Source organism: Petromyzon marinus, chromosome 53 (assembly GCF_048934315.1).
Source record: "Petromyzon marinus isolate PM22_M1 ecotype Great Lakes invasive population chromosome 53, UKy_Petmar_22M1.pri1.0, whole genome shotgun sequence".
In the NCBI taxonomy this organism is placed as follows: domain Eukaryota; kingdom Metazoa; phylum Chordata; class Hyperoartia; order Petromyzontiformes; family Petromyzontidae; genus Petromyzon; species Petromyzon marinus.
Window position 1 is genome coordinate 2,637,154 of NC_133719.1, and position 17,934 is coordinate 2,655,087.

Sequence of the window (17,934 nt, forward strand, 5' to 3'; positions counted from 1 at the left end):
TGGGGGACGGGCTGGAGGACGGGCTGGGGGCCCTCCGCCTTCGCAGCCAAGGCCACAGCCACGGGTCCACAGGGGCAGCGGCGGCTGAGCGGAGCGGCGGCGGCGCCTCGCCTCTGCTCCCCCTGGCCAACACATCCGCAGCGTTGGGGACTGGTGGAGAGTTTCTCCACCAACCCGACTCGTTCAGCGAGGCTGGGCGAGTGGGGTTGTTCCCTTTGAAGAGGTGACGCGAAATCCGCCGTCACGGCGGCGGTTGTGGGTGGTTGTGGGTGGTTGTGGGGGTGGTTGTGGGGGTGGTTGTGGGGGTGGTTGTGGGTGGTTGTGGGTGGTTGTGGAGGTGGTTGTGGGTGGTTGTGGGGGTGGTTGTGGGGGTGGTTGTGGGGGTGGTTGTGGGGGTGGTTGTGGGGGTGGTTGTGGGTGGTTGTGGGTGGTTGTGGGTGGTTGTGGGGGTGGTTGTGGAGGTAGTTGTGGGTGGTGGTTGTGGGTGGTTGTGGAGGTGGTTGTGGGGGTGGTTGTGGGTGGTTGTGGGGGTGGTTGTGGGTGATTGTGGGTGGTTGTGGGGGTGGTTGTGGGGGTGGTTGTGGGGGTGGTTGTGGGGGTGGTTGTGGGGGTGGTTGTGGGTGGTTGTGGGTGGTTGTGGAGGTGGTTGTGGGTGGTTGTGGGGGGTGGTTGTGGGTGGTTGTGGGTGGTTGTGGGTGGTTGTGGGTGGTTGTGGGTGGTTGTGGGGGTGGTTGTGGGGGTGGTTGTGGGGGTGGTTGTGGGGGTGGTTGTGGGTGGTTGTGGGTGGTTGTGGGTGGTTGTGGGGGTGGTTGTGGAGGTAGTTGTGGGTGGTGGTTGTGGGTGGTTGTGGAGGTGGTTGTGGGGGTGGTTGTGGGTGGTTGTGGGGGTGGTTGTGGGTGATTGTGGGTGGTTGTGGGGGTGGTTGTGGGGGTGGTTGTGGGGGTGGTTGTGGGGGTGGTTGTGGGGGTGGTTGTGGGTGGTTGTGGGTGGTTGTGGAGGTGGTTGTGGGTGGTTGTGGGGGGTGGTTGTGGGTGGTTGTGGGTGGTTGTGGGTGGTTGTGGGTGGTTGTGGGGGTGGTTGTGGGGGTGGTTGTGGGGGTGGTTGTGGGTGGTTGTGGGGGTGGTTGTGGAGGTGGTTGTGGGGGTGGTTGTGGGGGTGGTTGTGGGTGGTTGTGGGTGGTTGTGGGTGGTTGTGGGGGTGGTTGTGGGGGTGATTGTGGGTGGTTGTGGGGGGGTCTCCGTGCTACGGCTGGGGGGCTTCAGAAGGTCTCGCAGGCGGTGTGTGCCGTGGAGCACGCCTGGCAGTCGCAGCTGACGGCCACGGGGAAGGTGAAGTGCGGGTCCACGTGGGCGCGGCACAGCGGCAGGCGGACGGTGCGCGGCCGCGTCTCGTTGTAGGTGCACACGCGGTGGTGAGCCTCCACGAAGGGCGCCTCCAGAGTGGGCTTCTGTGGACACACGCGGGGGACACGCGGGGACACGGGGGAGGACACGCGGGGACACGGGGGAGGACACGCGGGGACACACGGGGACACGTGAAGACCCCCTGTGAGGATTGCCTTGACAGACTGTTGGAGCAGCAAAGTGCTGTGAGTAGCGAAGTCTTCATCTGGGCTGCGGCTGACGTCAAAAAATAAACAAGCAGCCCATGCATCCGTCCGGCGGTCGATAAAATGAGTTCCGCTTTGTGAAGAAGTCGACATCGGTTCCCTTATGGGATGGACTCGCCCCCCACCGTATTAGGAATATGAAATAGCCATCACTAGGTGAGGACTGTAGGTAGCAGGTAAACACCGCCTCAACGTCAAACACAAATCATAAATCTCGTACAGGACCCTCCCGTCCACCATCGACCGAATCAGAGACCCTGTGACCACCGACCGGATCAGGGATCCCAAATATACAGCAGCAGCAGGCGTCGTCAGGGTCGGGATCGAATCCACGACCTCCTGTACACCAGGCGAGGTAGTTAACATCTCACCACTGGGAGAGAGAGAGTGACGCAGACTTCATATATACAACAGCAGGCGACCTCCTGTACACCAGGCGAGGTAGTTAACATCTCACCACTGCGAGAGAGAGAGACGCAGACTTCATATATACAACAGCAGGCGACCTCCTGTATACCAAGCGAGGTAGTTAACATCTCACCACTGGGAGAGAGAGAGATGCAGACTTCATATATGCAACAGCAGGCGACCTCCTGTATACCAAGCGAGGTAGTTAACATCTCACCACTGGGAGAGAGAGAGATGCAGACTTCATATATACAACAGCAGGCGACCTCCTGTACACCAGGCGAGGTAGTTAACATCTCACCACTGGGAGAGAGAGACGCAGACTCATATATACAACAGCAGGTGACCTCCTGTACACCAGGCGAGGTAGTTAACATCTCACCACTGGGAGAGAGAGACGCAGACTTCATATATACAACAGCAGGCGACCTCCTGTACACCAGGCGAGGTAGTTAACATCTCACCACTGGGAGAGAGAGACGCAGACTCATATATACAACAGCAGGTGACCTCCTGTACACCAGGCGAGGTAGTTAACATCTCACCACTGGGAGAGAGAGAGACGCAGACTTCATGTATACAACAGCAGGCGACCTCCTGTACACCAGGCGAGGTAGTTAACATCTCATAGCCACCGTGGCACTGTGGCGTGGCCATCACCACGCCCCTGGCCGCCTTTGTCTCTCCTGTGTCAATGTTTACGCGTCGCACCAGGTACATATTTGAGGCTGAGTTGACCTATAGGGGGGGGAGGCTCAGGACCGGTTCACTAATAAGCAGCTGCTTGAGAATACGTTTTCCGCTTTTGTCTGGCAACAAAACAGCTGTGTTTAAGATGTTAAAACACCAAACTGAAACCTTGTACGAGGAATCATGTCTGCATTAACCACAATACTGCTGCCTATTCTGGGCTACAAAGAAAGCTGTCTCTGGTGTGGTGGACCAATCCGTTTCAAAGACAATGCATCATCATCATCATATACTATCAGGGTATACTCTTTGGTTCTTTCGGTAAGGTCACGTAGGTAGAAATAAAATAAAAAATAAAACAGATCGCGACGTTTCGATCGCAACACGAGCGATCTTCATCAGGTGGAAACACCACAGCAAGAAAATACTTCAGCATTTTCCTGCAGTCACGAAAGCTTCCAATGAAGTTGTCCGAGGATGTTATTTTTGCTTCTTCGTCCTGAGCGGAAATCAAAATCGGATTGGCAAGTTCGTAGCGCAGCGCGCTAACCGCTGCGCCACCGCTCCGCCACACCTAGACACGCCGCACTGCACACGGTGACACAACAACAACAACAACAGCAGCCGACATTCGCCACTAAGTGGCGGTGACGTCACGCACGCACCTTGTGCCAGGCCATGTGCACTTTAAGGCCCCACGTGAAGTTGTCGAAAGCTCGCTGCTGGCAGGAGGTCACGGGACAGGCCCAGGTGTTTTGGGTTGACTGACTGAGATGGCTGGCAGAGACACCACCTGTGCTCGCTACTGCGCCAGACAAACTTGCGGTTTAGCCGCTCGGCGCTCCGCTCGTTGTTGTGAGCGTCGCTCCTCGGCCCTCCGTTGTTGCTGGAGGGCCTCTGCCTACGAATGCCCAGTAGCAGCGTCCTTCACGAGCCTCCTCCACAGAGGCCGATCTTGACACCGCTGGTATCGGACATTGTTAAGTCCACTCAGCTCCACGTCCTCCCGTACCACATCACTCCATCTTTTCTCTAGCCCGTTCCGTGCCCGTTCAGCCCCCTCTATGCGGCCAAACAGAAGCTGATTGGGCATGCGGTAGCTGGGCATGCGGGCTACGTGACCCAGCCAACGCAGCATCGCCTGCCAGAGGAGCTCACCGATGGGACTGTGTCCCAATATTCCAAGGGGCTGCTCACACGATCCATCCTGGTTAAACCCAGGATGGATCGAAGGCAGGCGAACCTTTTCAACCGGAGCAGATGTTCCATTAGAGGGGTCCACGATTCGCAAGCACAGAGAAGGGAGGGCATGACCGTGGAAGAGAAGACCCCGAAGCTTCATGCGGAGCGACAGAACCCGGTAGCTTCCACACAGCAGCGTTACGCAACCGATGAAAAGATAATGCCGCCCGACTGATTCGGAATGAGACGTCTGGCTGTCAAACCTGAGCTGGTCACGAACACACTACCCAGGAACAACAGCTTCTCCACTCTTTCCACAACTGCCCCATCACTCACAGGGAGCTGAGGGGTGGAGTATTTGATGACACAAAACACCCAGGCAGGTGCTTGGTTTTTTTTGTGGCGCTGGTGGTTTTTGGTGTGTTACGGGCGAGCCAACAAAGACAAAGATCCCCCGTATATCCTTAACAGACTGTTGGGGCAAGTGCTGTTAGCGAGCACCTATGAAGTGCAGAACAGCACACGAAGAGGTGGGTGACCAACACAACACCCGGCCGCCTTTGTCTCCCCAGTGGCGCAGCGTGATGAACCTACAGGTGAGCGTGCTGAGTGTGCCAGGAGTGATGAACCTACAGGTGAGCGTGGTGAGTGTAGCAGGATGATGAACCTACAGGTGAACGTGGTGAGTGTAGCAGGGGTGATGAACCTACAGGTGAGCGTGGTGAGTGTAGCAGGGGTGATGAACCTACAGGTGAGCGTGGTGAGTGTGCCAGGAGTGATGAACCTACAGGTGAGCGTGGTGAGTGTAGCAGGATGATGAACCTACAGGTGAACGTGGTGAGTGTAGCAGGGGTGATGAACCTACAGGTGAGCGTGGTGAGTGTAGCAGGTGATGAACCTACAGGTGAGCGTGGTGAGTGTAGCAGGGGTGATGAACCTACAGGTGAACGTGGTGAGTGTAGCAGGATGATGAACCTACAGGTGAACGTGGTGAGTGTGGCAGGGGTGATGAACCTACAGGTGAGCGTGGTGAGTGTAGCAGGGGTGATGAACCTACAGGTGAGCGTGGTGAGTGTGCCAGGAGTGATGAACCTACAGGTGAGCGTGGTGAGTGTAGCAGGATGATGAACCTACAGGTGAACGTGGTGAGTGTAGCAGGGGTGATGAACCTACAGGTGAGCGTGGTGAGTGTAGCAGGTGATGAACCTACAGGTGAGCGTGGTGAGTGTAGCAGGGGTGATGAACCTACAGGTGAACGTGGTGAGTGTAGCAGGATGATGAACCTACAGGTGAACGTGGTGAGTGTAGCAGGATGATGAACCTACAGGTGAACGTGGTGAGTGTAGCAGGCGTGATGAACCTACAGGTGAACGTGGTGAGTGTAGCAGGGGTGATGAAACTACAGGTGAGCGTGGTGAGTGTAGCAGGGGTGATTAACCTACAGGTGAACGTGGTGAGTGTAGCAGGGGTGATGAACCTACAGGTGAGCGTGGTGAGTGTGTCAGGGGTGATGAACCTACAGGTGAACGTGGTGAGTGTAGCAGGAGTGATTAACTTACAGGTGAGCGTGGTGAGTGTGTCAGGAGTGATGAACCTACAGGTGAACGTGGTGAGTGTAGCAGGAGTGATGAACCTACAGGTGAGCGTGGTGTGTCAGGGGTGATGAACCTACAGGTGAACGTGGTGAGTGTAGCAGGGGTGATGAACCTACAGGTGAGCGTGGTGAGGGTGTCAGGGGTGATGAACTTACAGGTGAGCGTGGTGAGTGTAGCAGGGGTGATGAACATACAGGTAAGCGTGGTGAGTGTAGCAGGGGTGATGAACCTACAGGTGAACGTGGTGAGTGTAGCATGGGTGATGAACCTAAAGGTGAACGTAGTGAGTGTAGCAGGGGTGATGAACCTACAGGTGAGCGTGGTGAGTGTAGCAGGGGTGATGAACCTACAGGTGAGCGTGGTGAGTGTAGCAGGAGTGATGAACTTACAGGTGAGCGTGGTGAGTGTAGCTGGGGTGATGAACCTACAAGTGAGCGTGGTGAGTGTAGCAGGGGTGATGAATATTCAGGTGAACGTGGTGAGTGTAGCAGGGGTGATGAAACTACAGGTGAACGTGGTGAGTGTAGCAGGGGTGATGAACTAAAGGTGAACGTTGTGAGTATACAAGGGGTGATGAACCTACAGGTGAACGTGGTGAGTGTAGCAGGGGTGATGAACATACAGGTGAGCGTGGTGAGTGTAGCAGGGGTGATGAACCTACAGGTGAACGTGGTGAGTGTACAAGGGGTGATGAACATACAGGTGAACGTGATGAGTGTAGCAGGGGTGAAGAACCTACAGGTGAACGTGATGAGTGTGTCAGGGGTGATGAACCTACAAGTGGACGTGGTGAGTGTAGCAGGGGTGATGAACCGACAGGTGAGCGTGGTGAGTGTAGCAGGGGTGATGAACCTACAGGTGAACGTGGTGAATGTTGCAGGGATGATGAACCTGCAGGTGAGCGTGGTGAGTGTAGCAAGAGTGATGAACCTGCAGGTGAACGTGATGAGTGTAGCAGGGGTGAAGAACCTACACGTGAACGTGATGAGTGTAGCTGGGGTTATGAACCTACAAGTGAACGTGGTGAGTGTAGCAGGGGTGATGAACCTACAAGTGAACGTGGTGAGTGTAGCAGGGGTGATGAACATACAGGTGAACGTGGTGAGTATAGCAGGGGTGATGAACCTACAGGTGAACGTGGTGAGTGTAGCAGGGGTGAGGAACCTATAGGTGAACCTGGTGAGTTTAGCAGGGGTGATGAACCTACAGGTGAAGGTGGTGAGTGTAGAAGGATGATGAACCAACAGGTGAGCGTGGTGAAGGTGTCAGGGGTGATGAACTTACAGGTGAGCGTGGTGAGTGTAGCAGGGGTGATGAACATACAGGTGAGCGTGGTGAGTGTAGCAGGGGTGATGAACCTACAGGTTAACGTGGTGAGTGTAGCATGGGTGATGAACCTAAAGGTGAACGTAGTGAGTGTAGCAGGGGTGATGAACCTACAGGTGAGCGTGGTGAGTGTAGCAGGGGTGATGAACCTACAGGTGAGCGTGGTGAGTGTAGCAGGAGTGATGAACTTACAGGTGAGCGTGGTGAGTGTAGCTGGGGTGATGAACCTACAAGTGAGCGTGGTGAGTGTAGCAGGGGTGATGAATATTCAGGTGAACGTGGTGAGTGTAGCAGGGGTGATGAAACTACAGCTGAACGTGGTGAGTGTAGCAGGGGTGATGAACTAAAGGTGAACGTGGTGAGTGTACAAGGGGTGATGAACCTACAGGTGAACGTGGTGAGTGTAGCAGGGGTGATGAACATACAGGTGAGCGTGGTGAGTGTAGCAGGGGTGATGAACCTACAGGTGAACGTGGTGAGTGTACAAGGGGTGATGAACATACAGGTGAGCGTGGTGAGTGTAGCAGGGGTGATGAACATACAGGTGAACGTGATGAGTGTAGCAGGGGTGAAGAACCTACAGGTGAACGTGATGAGTGTGTCAGGGGTGATGAACCTACAAGTGGACGTGGTGAGTGTAGCAGGGGTGATGAACCGACAGGTGAGCGTGGTGAGTGTAGCAGGGATGATGAACCTGCAGGTGAGCGTGGTGAGTGTAGCAAGAGTGATGAACCTGCAGGTGAACGTGATGAGTGTAGCAGGGGTGAAGAACCTACACGTGAACGTGATGAGTGTAGCTGGGGTTATGAACCTACAAGTGAACGTGGTGAGTGTAGCAGGGGTGATGAACCTACAAGTGAACGTGGTGAGTGTAGCAGGGGTGATGAACATACAGGTGAACGTGGTGAGTATAGCAGGGGTGATGAACCTACAGGTGAACGTGGTGAGTGTAGCAGGGGTGAGGAACCTATAGGTGAACCTGGTGAGTTTAGCAGGGGTGATGAACCTACAGGTGAACGTGGTGAGTGTAGCAGGGGTGATGAAAATACAGGTGAGCGTGGTGAGTGTAGCAGGATGATGAACCTACAGGTGAACGTGGTGAGTGTAGCAGGAGTGATGAACCTGCAGGTGAGCGTGGTGAGTGTAGCAGGGGTGGTGAACCTACAGGTGAACGTGGTGAGTGTAGCAGGGGTGATGAACCTACAGGTGAACGTGGTGAGTGTAGCAGGCGTGATGAACCTACAGGTGAACGTGGTGAGTGTAGCAGGGGTGATGAACCTACAGGTGAACGTGGTGAGTGTAGCAGGGGTGATGAACCTACAGGTGAGCGTGGTGAGTGTGTCAGGGGTGATGAACCTACAGGTGAACGTGGTGAGTGTAGCAGGAGTGATGAACTTACAGGTGAGCGTGGTGAGTGTAGCTGGGGTGATGATCCTACAGTTGAACGTGGTGAGTGTAGCAGGGGTGATGAACCTACAGGTGAACGTGGTGAGTGTAGCAGGAGTGATGAGCCTACAGGTGAACATGGTGAGTGTAGCAGGGGTGATGAACTTACAGGTGAGCGTGGTGAGTGTAGCAGGGGTGATGAACCTACAGGTGAACGTGATGAGTGTAGCAGGGGTGAAGAACCTACAGGTAAGCGTGGTGAGTGTAGCAGGGGTGATGAACCTACAGGTGAACGTGGTGAGTGTAGCATGGGTGATGAACCTAAAGGTGAACGTAGTGAGTGTAGCAGGGGTGATGAACCTACAGGTGAGCGTGGTGAGTGTAGCAGGGGTGATGAACCTACAGGTGAGCGTGGTGAGTGTAGCAGGAGTGATGAACTTACAGGTGAGCGTGGTGAGTGTAGCTGGGGTGATGAACTTACAAGTGAGCGTGGTGAGTGTAGCAGGAGTGATGAACTTACAGGTGAACGTGGTGAGTGTAGCAGGGGTGATGAAACTACAGGTGAACGTGGTGAGTGTAGCAGGGGTGATGAACTAAAGGTGAACGTTGTGAGTGTACAAGGGGTGATGAACCTACAGGTGAACGTGGTGAGTGTAGCAGGGGTGATGAACATACAGGTGAGCGTGGTGAGTGTAGCAGGGGTGATGAACCTACAGGTGAACGTGGTGAGTGTACAAGGGGTGATGAACATACAGGTGAGCGTGGTGAGTGTAGCAGGGGTGATGAACATACAGGTGAACGTGATGAGTGTAGCAGGGGTGAAGAACCTACAGGTGAACGTGATGAGTGTGTCAGGGGTGATGAACCTACAAGTGGACGTGGTGAGTGTAGCAGGGGTGATGAACCTACAGGTGAGCGTGGTGAGTGTAGCAGGGGTGATGAACCGACAGGTGAGCGTGGTGAGTGTAGCAGGGGTGATGAACCTACAGGTGAACGTGGTGAATGTTGCAGGGATGATGAACCTGCAGGTGAGCGTGGTGAGTGTAGCAAGAGTGATGAACCTGCAGGTGAACGTGATGAGTGTAGCAGGGGTGAAGAACCTACACGTGAACGTGATGAGTGTAGCTGGGGTTATGAACCTACAAGTGAACGTGGTGAGTGTAGCAGGGGTGATGAACCTACAAGTGAACGTGGTGAGTGTAGCAGGGGTGATGAACATACAGGTGAACGTGGTGAGTATAGCAGGGGTGATGAACCTACAGGTGAACGTGGTGAGTGTAGCAGGGGTGAGGAACCTATAGGTGAACCTGGTGAGTTTAGCAGGGGTGATGAACCTACAGGTGAAGGTGGTGAGTGTAGAAGGATGATGAACCAACAGGTGAGCGTGGTGAAGGTGTCAGGGGTGATGAACTTACAGGTGAGCGTGGTGAGTGTAGCAGGGGTGATGAACATACAGGTGAGCGTGGTGAGTGTAGCAGGGGTGATGAACCTACAGGTTAACGTGGTGAGTGTAGCATGGGTGATGAACCTAAAGGTGAACGTAGTGAGTGTAGCAGGGGTGATGAACCTACAGGTGAGCGTGGTGAGTGTAGCAGGGGTGATGAACCTACAGGTGAGCGTGGTGAGTGTAGCAGGAGTGATGAACTTACAGGTGAGCGTGGTGAGTGTAGCTGGGGTGATGAACCTACAAGTGAGCGTGGTGAGTGTAGCAGGGGTGATGAATATTCAGGTGAACGTGGTGAGTGTAGCAGGGGTGATGAAACTACAGCTGAACGTGGTGAGTGTAGCAGGGGTGATGAACTAAAGGTGAACGTGGTGAGTGTACAAGGGGTGATGAACCTACAGGTGAACGTGGTGAGTGTAGCAGGGGTGATGAACATACAGGTGAGCGTGGTGAGTGTAGCAGGGGTGATGAACCTACAGGTGAACGTGGTGAGTGTACAAGGGGTGATGAACATACAGGTGAGCGTGGTGAGTGTAGCAGGGGTGATGAACATACAGGTGAACGTGATGAGTGTAGCAGGGGTGAAGAACCTACAGGTGAACGTGATGAGTGTGTCAGGGGTGATGAACCTACAAGTGGACGTGGTGAGTGTAGCAGGGGTGATGAACCGACAGGTGAGCGTGGTGAGTGTAGCAGGGGTGATGAACCTACAGGTGAACGTGGTGAATGTTGCAGGGATGATGAACCTGCAGGTGAGCGTGGTGAGTGTAGCAAGAGTGATGAACCTGCAGGTGAACGTGATGAGTGTAGCAGGGGTGAAGAACCTACACGTGAACGTGATGAGTGTAGCTGGGGTTATGAACCTACAAGTGAACGTGGTGAGTGTAGCAGGGGTGATGAACCTACAAGTGAACGTGGTGAGTGTAGCAGGGGTGATGAACATACAGGTGAACGTGGTGAGTATAGCAGGGGTGATGAACCTACAGGTGAACGTGGTGAGTGTAGCAGGGGTGAGGAACCTATAGGTGAACCTGGTGAGTTTAGCAGGGGTGATGAACCTACAGGTGAACGTGGTGAGTGTAGCAGGGGTGATGAAAATACAGGTGAGCGTGGTGAGTGTAGCAGGATGATGAACCTACAGGTGAACGTGGTGAGTGTAGCAGGAGTGATGAACCTGCAGGTGAGCGTGGTGAGTGTAGCAGGGGTGGTGAACCTACAGGTGAACGTGGTGAGTGTAGCAGGGGTGATGAACCTACAGGTGAACGTGGTGAGTGTAGCAGGCGTGATGAACCTACAGGTGAACGTGGTGAGTGTAGCAGGGGTGATGAACCTACAGGTGAACGTGGTGAGTGTAGCAGGGGTGATGAACCTACAGGTGAGCGTGGTGAGTGTGTCAGGGGTGATGAACCTACAGGTGAACGTGGTGAGTGTAGCAGGAGTGATGAACTTACAGGTGAGCGTGGTGAGTGTAGCTGGGGTGATGATCCTACAGGTGAACGTGGTGAGTGTAGCAGGGGTGATGAACCTACAGGTGAACGTGGTGAGTGTAGCAGGAGTGATGAGCCTACAGGTGAACATGGTGAGTGTAGCAGGGGTGATGAACTTACAGGTGAGCGTGGTGAGTGTAGCAGGGGTGATGAACCTACAGGTGAACGTGATGAGTGTAGCAGGGGTGAAGAACCTACAGGTGAACGTGGTGAGTGTAGCAGGGGTGATGAACTAAAGGTGAACGTGGTGAGTGTACAAGGGGTGATGAACCTACAGGTGAGCGTGGTGAGTGTGTCAGGGGTGATGAACCTACAGGTGAACGTGGTGATTGTAGCAGAAGTGATGAACTTACAGGTGAGCATGGTGAGTGTAGCAGGGGTCATGAACCTACAGGTGAGCGTGGTGAGTGTAGCAGGGGTGAAGAACCTACAGGTGAACGTGATGAGTGTAGCTGGGGTTATGAACCTACAAGTGAACGTGGTGAGTGTAGCAGGGGTGATGAACCTACAAGTGAGCGTGGTGAGTGTAGCAGGAGTGATGAACCTACAGGTGAACGTGGTGAGTGTAGCAGGGGTGATGAACCTACAGGTGAGCGTGGTGAGTATAGCAGAGGTGATGAACCTACAGATGCACGTGGTGAGTGTAGCAGGGGTGATGAACATACAGGTGAACGTGGTGAGTGTAGCAGGGGTGAAGAACCTACAGGTGAACGTGGTGAGTGTAGCAGGGGTGACGAACCTATAGGTGAACGTGGTGAATGCAGCAGGATGATGAACCTACAGGTGAACGTGGTGAGCGTAGCAGGAGTGATGAGCCTACAGGTGAACGTGGTGAGTGTAGCAGGGGTGATGAACCTACAGGTGAACGTGGTGAGTGTAGCAGGGGTGATGAACCTACAGGTGAGCGTGGTGAGTGTAGCAGGGGTGATGAACCTGCAGGTGAACGTGGTGAGTGTAGCAGGGGTGATGAACCTACAGGTGGACGTGGTGAGTGTAGCAGGAGGGGTGAACTTACAGGTGAGCGTGGTGAGTGTAGCAGGGGAGACGAACCTACAGGTGAACGTGGTGAGTGTAGCAGGGGTGATGAACCTACAGGTGAGCGTGGTGAGTGTAGCAGGATGATGAACCTACATGTGAACGTGGTGAGTGTAGCAGGGGTGATGAACCTACAGGTGAACGTGGTGAGTGTAGCAGGGGTGATGAACCTACAGGTGAGCGTGGTGAGTGTGTCAGGGATGATGAACCTACAGGTGAACGTGGTGAGTGTAGCAGGAGTGATGAACTTACAGGTGAGCGTGGTGAGTGTAGCTGGGGTGATGAACCTACAGGTGAACGTGGTGAGTGTAGCAGGAGTGATGAGCCTACAGGTGAACATGGTGAGTGTAGCAGGGGTGATGAACTTACAGGTGAGCGTGGTGAGTGTAGCAGGGGTGATGAACCTACAGGTGAACGTGATGAGTGTAGCGGGGGTGAAGAACCTACAGGTGAACGTGGTGAGTGTAGCAGGGGTGATGAACTAAAGGTAAACGTGGTGAGTGTACAAGGGGTGATGAACATACAGGTGAGCGTGGTGAGTGTGTCAGGGGTGATGAACCGACAGGTGAACGTGGTGAGTGTAGCAGAAGTGATGAACTTACAGGTGAGCGTGGTGAGTGTAGCAGGGGTGATGAACCTACAGGTGAGCGTGGTGAGTGTAGCAGGGGTGAAGAACCTATAGGTGAACGTGATGAGTGTAGCTGGGGTTATGAACCTACAAGTGAACGTGGTGAGTGTAGCAGGGGTGATGAACCTACAAGTGAGCGTGGTGAGTGTAGCAGGAGTGATGAACCTACAGATGCACGTGGTGAGTGTAGCAGGGGTGATGAACCTACAGGTGAACGTGGTGAGTGTAGCAGGGGTGACGAACCTACAGGTGAACGTGGTGAGTGTAGCAGGATGATGAACCTACAGGTGAACGTGGTGAGTGTAGCAGGAGTGATGAGCCTACAGGTGAACCTGGTGAGTGTAGCAGGGGTGATGAACCTACGGGTGAACGTGGTGAGTGTAGCAGGGGTGATGAACCTGCAGGTGAACGTGGTGAGTGTAGCAGGAGGGATGAACTTACAGGTGAGCGTGGTGAGTGTAGCAGGGGTGATGAACCTACAGGTGAGCGTGGTGAGTGTAGCAAGAGTGATGAACCTGCAGGTGAACGTGATGAGTGTAGCAGGGGTGAAGAACCTACAGGTGAGCGTGGTGAGTGTAGCAGGGGTGATGATCCTACAGGTGAACGTGGTGAGTGTAGCAAGAGTGATGAACCTGCAGGTGAACGTGATGAGTGTAGCAGGGGTGAAGAACCTACAGGTGAACGTGGTGAGTGTAGCAAGGGTGATGAACCTACAGGTGAACGTGATGAGTGTAGCAGGGCTGATGAACCTACAGGTGAGCGTCGTGAGTGTAGCAGGGGTGATGAACATATATGTGAACGTGGTGAGTGTAGCAGGGGTGATGAACCTACAGGTGAACGTGGTGAGTGTAGCAGGAGTGATGAACCTACAGGTGAACGTGGTGAGTGTAGCAGGGGTGATGAACCTACAGGTGAACGTGGTAAGTGTAGCAGGGGTGATGAACTTTACAGGTGAGCGTGGTGAGTGTAGCAGGGGTGATGAACCTACAGGTGAACGTGGTGAGTGTAGCAGGGGTGATGAACTAAAGTTGAACGTGGTGAGTGTCCAAGGGGTGATGAATCTACAGGTGAGCGTGGTGAGTGTGTCAGGGGTGATGAACCTACAGGTGAGCGTGGTGAGTGTGACAGGGGTGATGAACTTACAGGTGAACGTGGTGAGTGTGTCAGGGGTGATGAACCTACAGGTGAGCGTGGTGAGTGTAGCAGGGGTGATGAACCTACAGGTGAACGTGGTGAGTGTAGCAGGGGTGATGAACCTACAGGTGAGCGTGGTGAGTGTAGCAGGGGTGATGAACCTACAGGTGAGCGTGGTGAGTGTAGCAAGAGTGATGAACCTGCAGGTGAACGTGATGAGTGTAGCAGGGGTGAAGAACCTGTAGGTGAACGTGATGAGTGTAGCAGGGGTGATGAACATACAGGTGAACGTGATGAGTGTAGCTGGGGTGATGAACCTACAAGTGAACGTGGTGAGTGTAGCAGGGGTGATGAACCTACAGGTGAACGTGGTGAGTGTAGCAGGAGTGATGAACCTGCAGGTGAACGTGGTGAGTGTAGCTGGGGTGATGAACCTGCAGGTGAGCATGGTGAGTGTAGCAGGGGTGATGAACCTACAGGTAAACGTGGTTAGTGTAGCAGGGATGATGAACCTGCAGGTGAACGTGGTGAGTGTAGCAGGGGTGATGAACCGACAGGTGAACGTGGTGAGTGTAGCACGGGTGATGAACCTACAGGTGAGCGTGGTGAGTGTAGCAGGGGAGATGAACCTACAGGTGAACGTGGTGAGTGTAGCAGGGATGATGAACCTGCAGGTGAACGTGATGAGTGTAGCAGGGGTGATGAACCTACAGGTGAGCGTAGTGAGTGTAGCAGGGATGATGAACCTGCAGGTGAACGTGGTGAGTGTAGCAGGGGTGATGAACCTACAGGTGAGCGTGGTGAGTGTAGCAGGGGTGATGAACATACAGGTGAACGTGATGAGTGTAGCTGGGGTGATGAACCTACAGGTGAGCGTGGTGAGTGTAGCAGGGGTGATGAACCTACAGGTGACCGTGGTGAGTGTGTCAGGGGTGATGAACCTACAGGTGAACATGGTGAGTGTAGCAGTGGTGATGAACTTACAGGTGAGCGTGGTGATTGTAGCAGGGGTGATGAACCTACACGTGAACGTGGTGAGTGTAGCAGGGGTGATGAACCTACAGGTGAACGTGGTGAGTGTAGCAGTGGTGATGAACTTACAGGTGAGCGTGGTGAGTGTAGCAGGGGTGATGAACTAAAGGTGAACGTGGTGAGTGTACAGGGGGTGATGAACCTACAGGTGAGCGTGGTGAGTGTGTCAGGGGTGATGAACCTACAGGTGAGCGTGGTGAGTGTGTAAGGCGTGATGAACCTACAGGTGAGCGTCGTGAGTGTAGCAGGGGTGATGAACATACAGGTGAACGTGATGAGTGTAGCAGGGGTGACGAACCTACACGTGAACGTGATGAGTGTAGCTGGGGTTATGAACCTACAAGTGAACGTGGTGAGTGTAGCAGGGGTGATGAACCTACAGGTGAACGTGGTGAGTGTAGCAGGGGTGACGAACCTACAGGTGAACGTGGTGAGTGTAGCAGGATGATGAACCTACAGGTGAACGTGGTGAGTGTAGCAGGAGTGATGAACATACAGGTGAGCGTGGTGAGTGTGTCAGGGGTGATGAACCTACAGGTGAGCGTGGTGAGTGTAGCAGGGGTGATGAACCTACAGGTGAGCGTCGTGAGTGTGTCAGGGGTGATGAGCCTACAGGTGAACGTGATGAGTGTAGCAGGGGTGATGAACATACATGTGAGCGTGGTGATTGTAGCAGTGGTGATGAACTAAAGGTGAACGTGGTGAGCGTACAAGGGGTGAAGAACCTACAGGTGAACGTGGTGAGTGTAGCAGGGGTGATGAACCTACAGGTGAGCATGGTGAGTGTAGCAAGAGTGATGAACCTGCTGGTGAACGTGGTGAGTGTAGCAGGGGTGATGAACCTGCAGGTGAACGTGATGAGTGTAGCAGGGGTGATGAACCTACAGGTGAGCGTGGTGAGTGTAGCAGGGGTGATGAACATACAGGTGAACGTGATGAGTGTAGCAGGGGTGAAGAACTTACACGTGAACGTGATGAGTGTAGCTGGGGTGATGAACCTACAAGTGAACGTGGTGAGTGTAGCAGGGGTGATGAACCTACAGGTGAGCGTGGTGAGTGTAGCAGGGGTGATGAACCTACAGGTAAATGTGGTGAGTGTAGCAGGGATGATGAACCTGCAGGTGAACGTGGTGAGTGTAGCAGGGGTGATGAACCTACAGGTGAACGTGATGAGTGTAGCAGGGGGTGATGAACATACAGGTGAGCGTGGTGAGTGTAGCAGGGGGTGATGAACCTACAGGTGAACGTGGTGAATGTTGCAGGGGTGATGAACATACAGGTGAGCGTGGTGAGTGTGTCAGGGGTGATGAACCTACAGGTGAACGTGGTGAGTGTAGCTGGGGTGATGAGCCTACAGGTGAGCTTGGTGAGTGTAGCAGGGGTGATGAACCTACAGGTGAACGTGATGAGTGTAACTGGGGTGATGAACCTACAGGTGAGCGTGGTGAGTGTAGCTGGGGTGATGAACCTACAGGTGAACGTGATGAGTGTAACTGGGGTGATGAACCTACAGGTGAGCGTGGTGAGTGTAGCTGGGGTGATGAGCCTACAGGTGAGCTTGGTGAGTGTAGCAGGGGTGATGAACCTACAGGTGAACGTGGTGAGTGTAGCAGGAGTGATGAACCTACAGGTGAGCGTGGTGAGTGTAGCAGGTGATGAACCTACAGGTGAGCGTGGTGAGTGTAGCAGGTGATGAACATACAGGTGATCGTGGTGAGTGAAGCAGGTGATGAACCTACAGGTGAACGTGGTGAGTGTAGCAGGTGATGAACCTGGTGCACTGCGTGAGTAGCGGTGATTGTTGGCGCTTAACATGCGGCGCTGAGTTGTGAGTGTGCGCTGGGCGGTGGGTGGGGGGCGGTGGGGGGGGGGCGGTGGGTGGGGGGCGACGGTGGGGGGGGTCCCTTTACCTCCCAGGTCTCACAGCGGCCCCAGCACGCGTCCGTGCTGATGCGCACCCCCCTGCAGCCAGGCTTCCTGGCCACGAAGCTGAACTCGCGCACCGCGCAGCCCACGAAGCCGCGAAGCTCGAGGGCGGCGCCGAGCGGCGGCGGCAGCAGCAGCAGGGGCAGCAGCAGGGGCAGCAGCAGCAGGAGGCGCCGCGAGGCGACGAGGATCAGCAGCGCCACGGTGGACATCCTGCAACCAGCCACGGGCCCGCAAAGCCGCCCGTTAACATCGCCCGCAGCGACACGGCGCCCATTGTGACATCATCACCACCATCACCACCATCACGCCCCCCACCACCACCAACATTGTCATCCTCATTAATAACAACAACAACATCATCACCATCACGCCCACCACCAGCATGGTCATCCTCATTAATAACAACAAGAACAACATCATCACCATCACGCCCACCACCAGCATCGTCATTAACAACATCAACATCATCATCACCATCACTCCCACCACCAGCATCGTCATCGTCATTGACAACAACATCATCACCACCATCACTCCCACCACCAGCATTGTCATCGTCATTAACAACATCAACATCACCACCATTACTCCCACCACCAGCATTGTCATCGTCATTAACAACATCATCATCACCACCATCACTCCCACCACCAGCATTGTCATCGTCATTAACAACATCAACATCACCACCATCACTCCCACCACCAGCATCGTCATCGTCATTAACAACAACAACAACATCATCACGATCACCCCCACCACCAGCATGGTCATCCTCATTAACAACAACAACATCATCACCATCACGCCCACCACCAGCATTGTCATCCTCATTAATAACAACAAGAACAACATCATCACCATCACGCCCACCACCAGCATCGTCATTAACAACATCAACATCATCATCACCATCACTCCCACCACCAGCATCGTCATCGTCATTGACAACAACATCATCGCCACCATCACTCCCACCACCAGCATTGTCATCGTCATCAACAACATCATCATCACCACCATCACTCCCACCACCAGCATTGTCATCG

At 54.1% G+C, this 17,934-nt stretch overlaps 1 protein-coding gene across 1 annotated transcript; it reads right to left on the reverse strand.

Annotated features, from left to right (window-relative positions):
- Positions 1 to 1,240: 1,240 nt before the first annotated feature.
- Positions 1,241 to 17,352, reverse strand: LOC116953953 (glycoprotein hormone beta-5). Its single transcript, XM_032974290.2, has 2 exons — positions 16,867 to 17,352; positions 1,241 to 1,447 (listed from the first exon to the last, which is right to left on the reverse strand). The coding sequence occupies exons 1-2, from the start codon at positions 17,092 to 17,094 to the stop codon at positions 1,259 to 1,261; spliced, it is 417 nt and encodes a 138-aa protein (XP_032830181.1). The 5' UTR covers positions 17,095 to 17,352; the 3' UTR covers positions 1,241 to 1,258.
- Between the last annotated feature and the right edge of the window lie 582 nt (positions 17,353 to 17,934).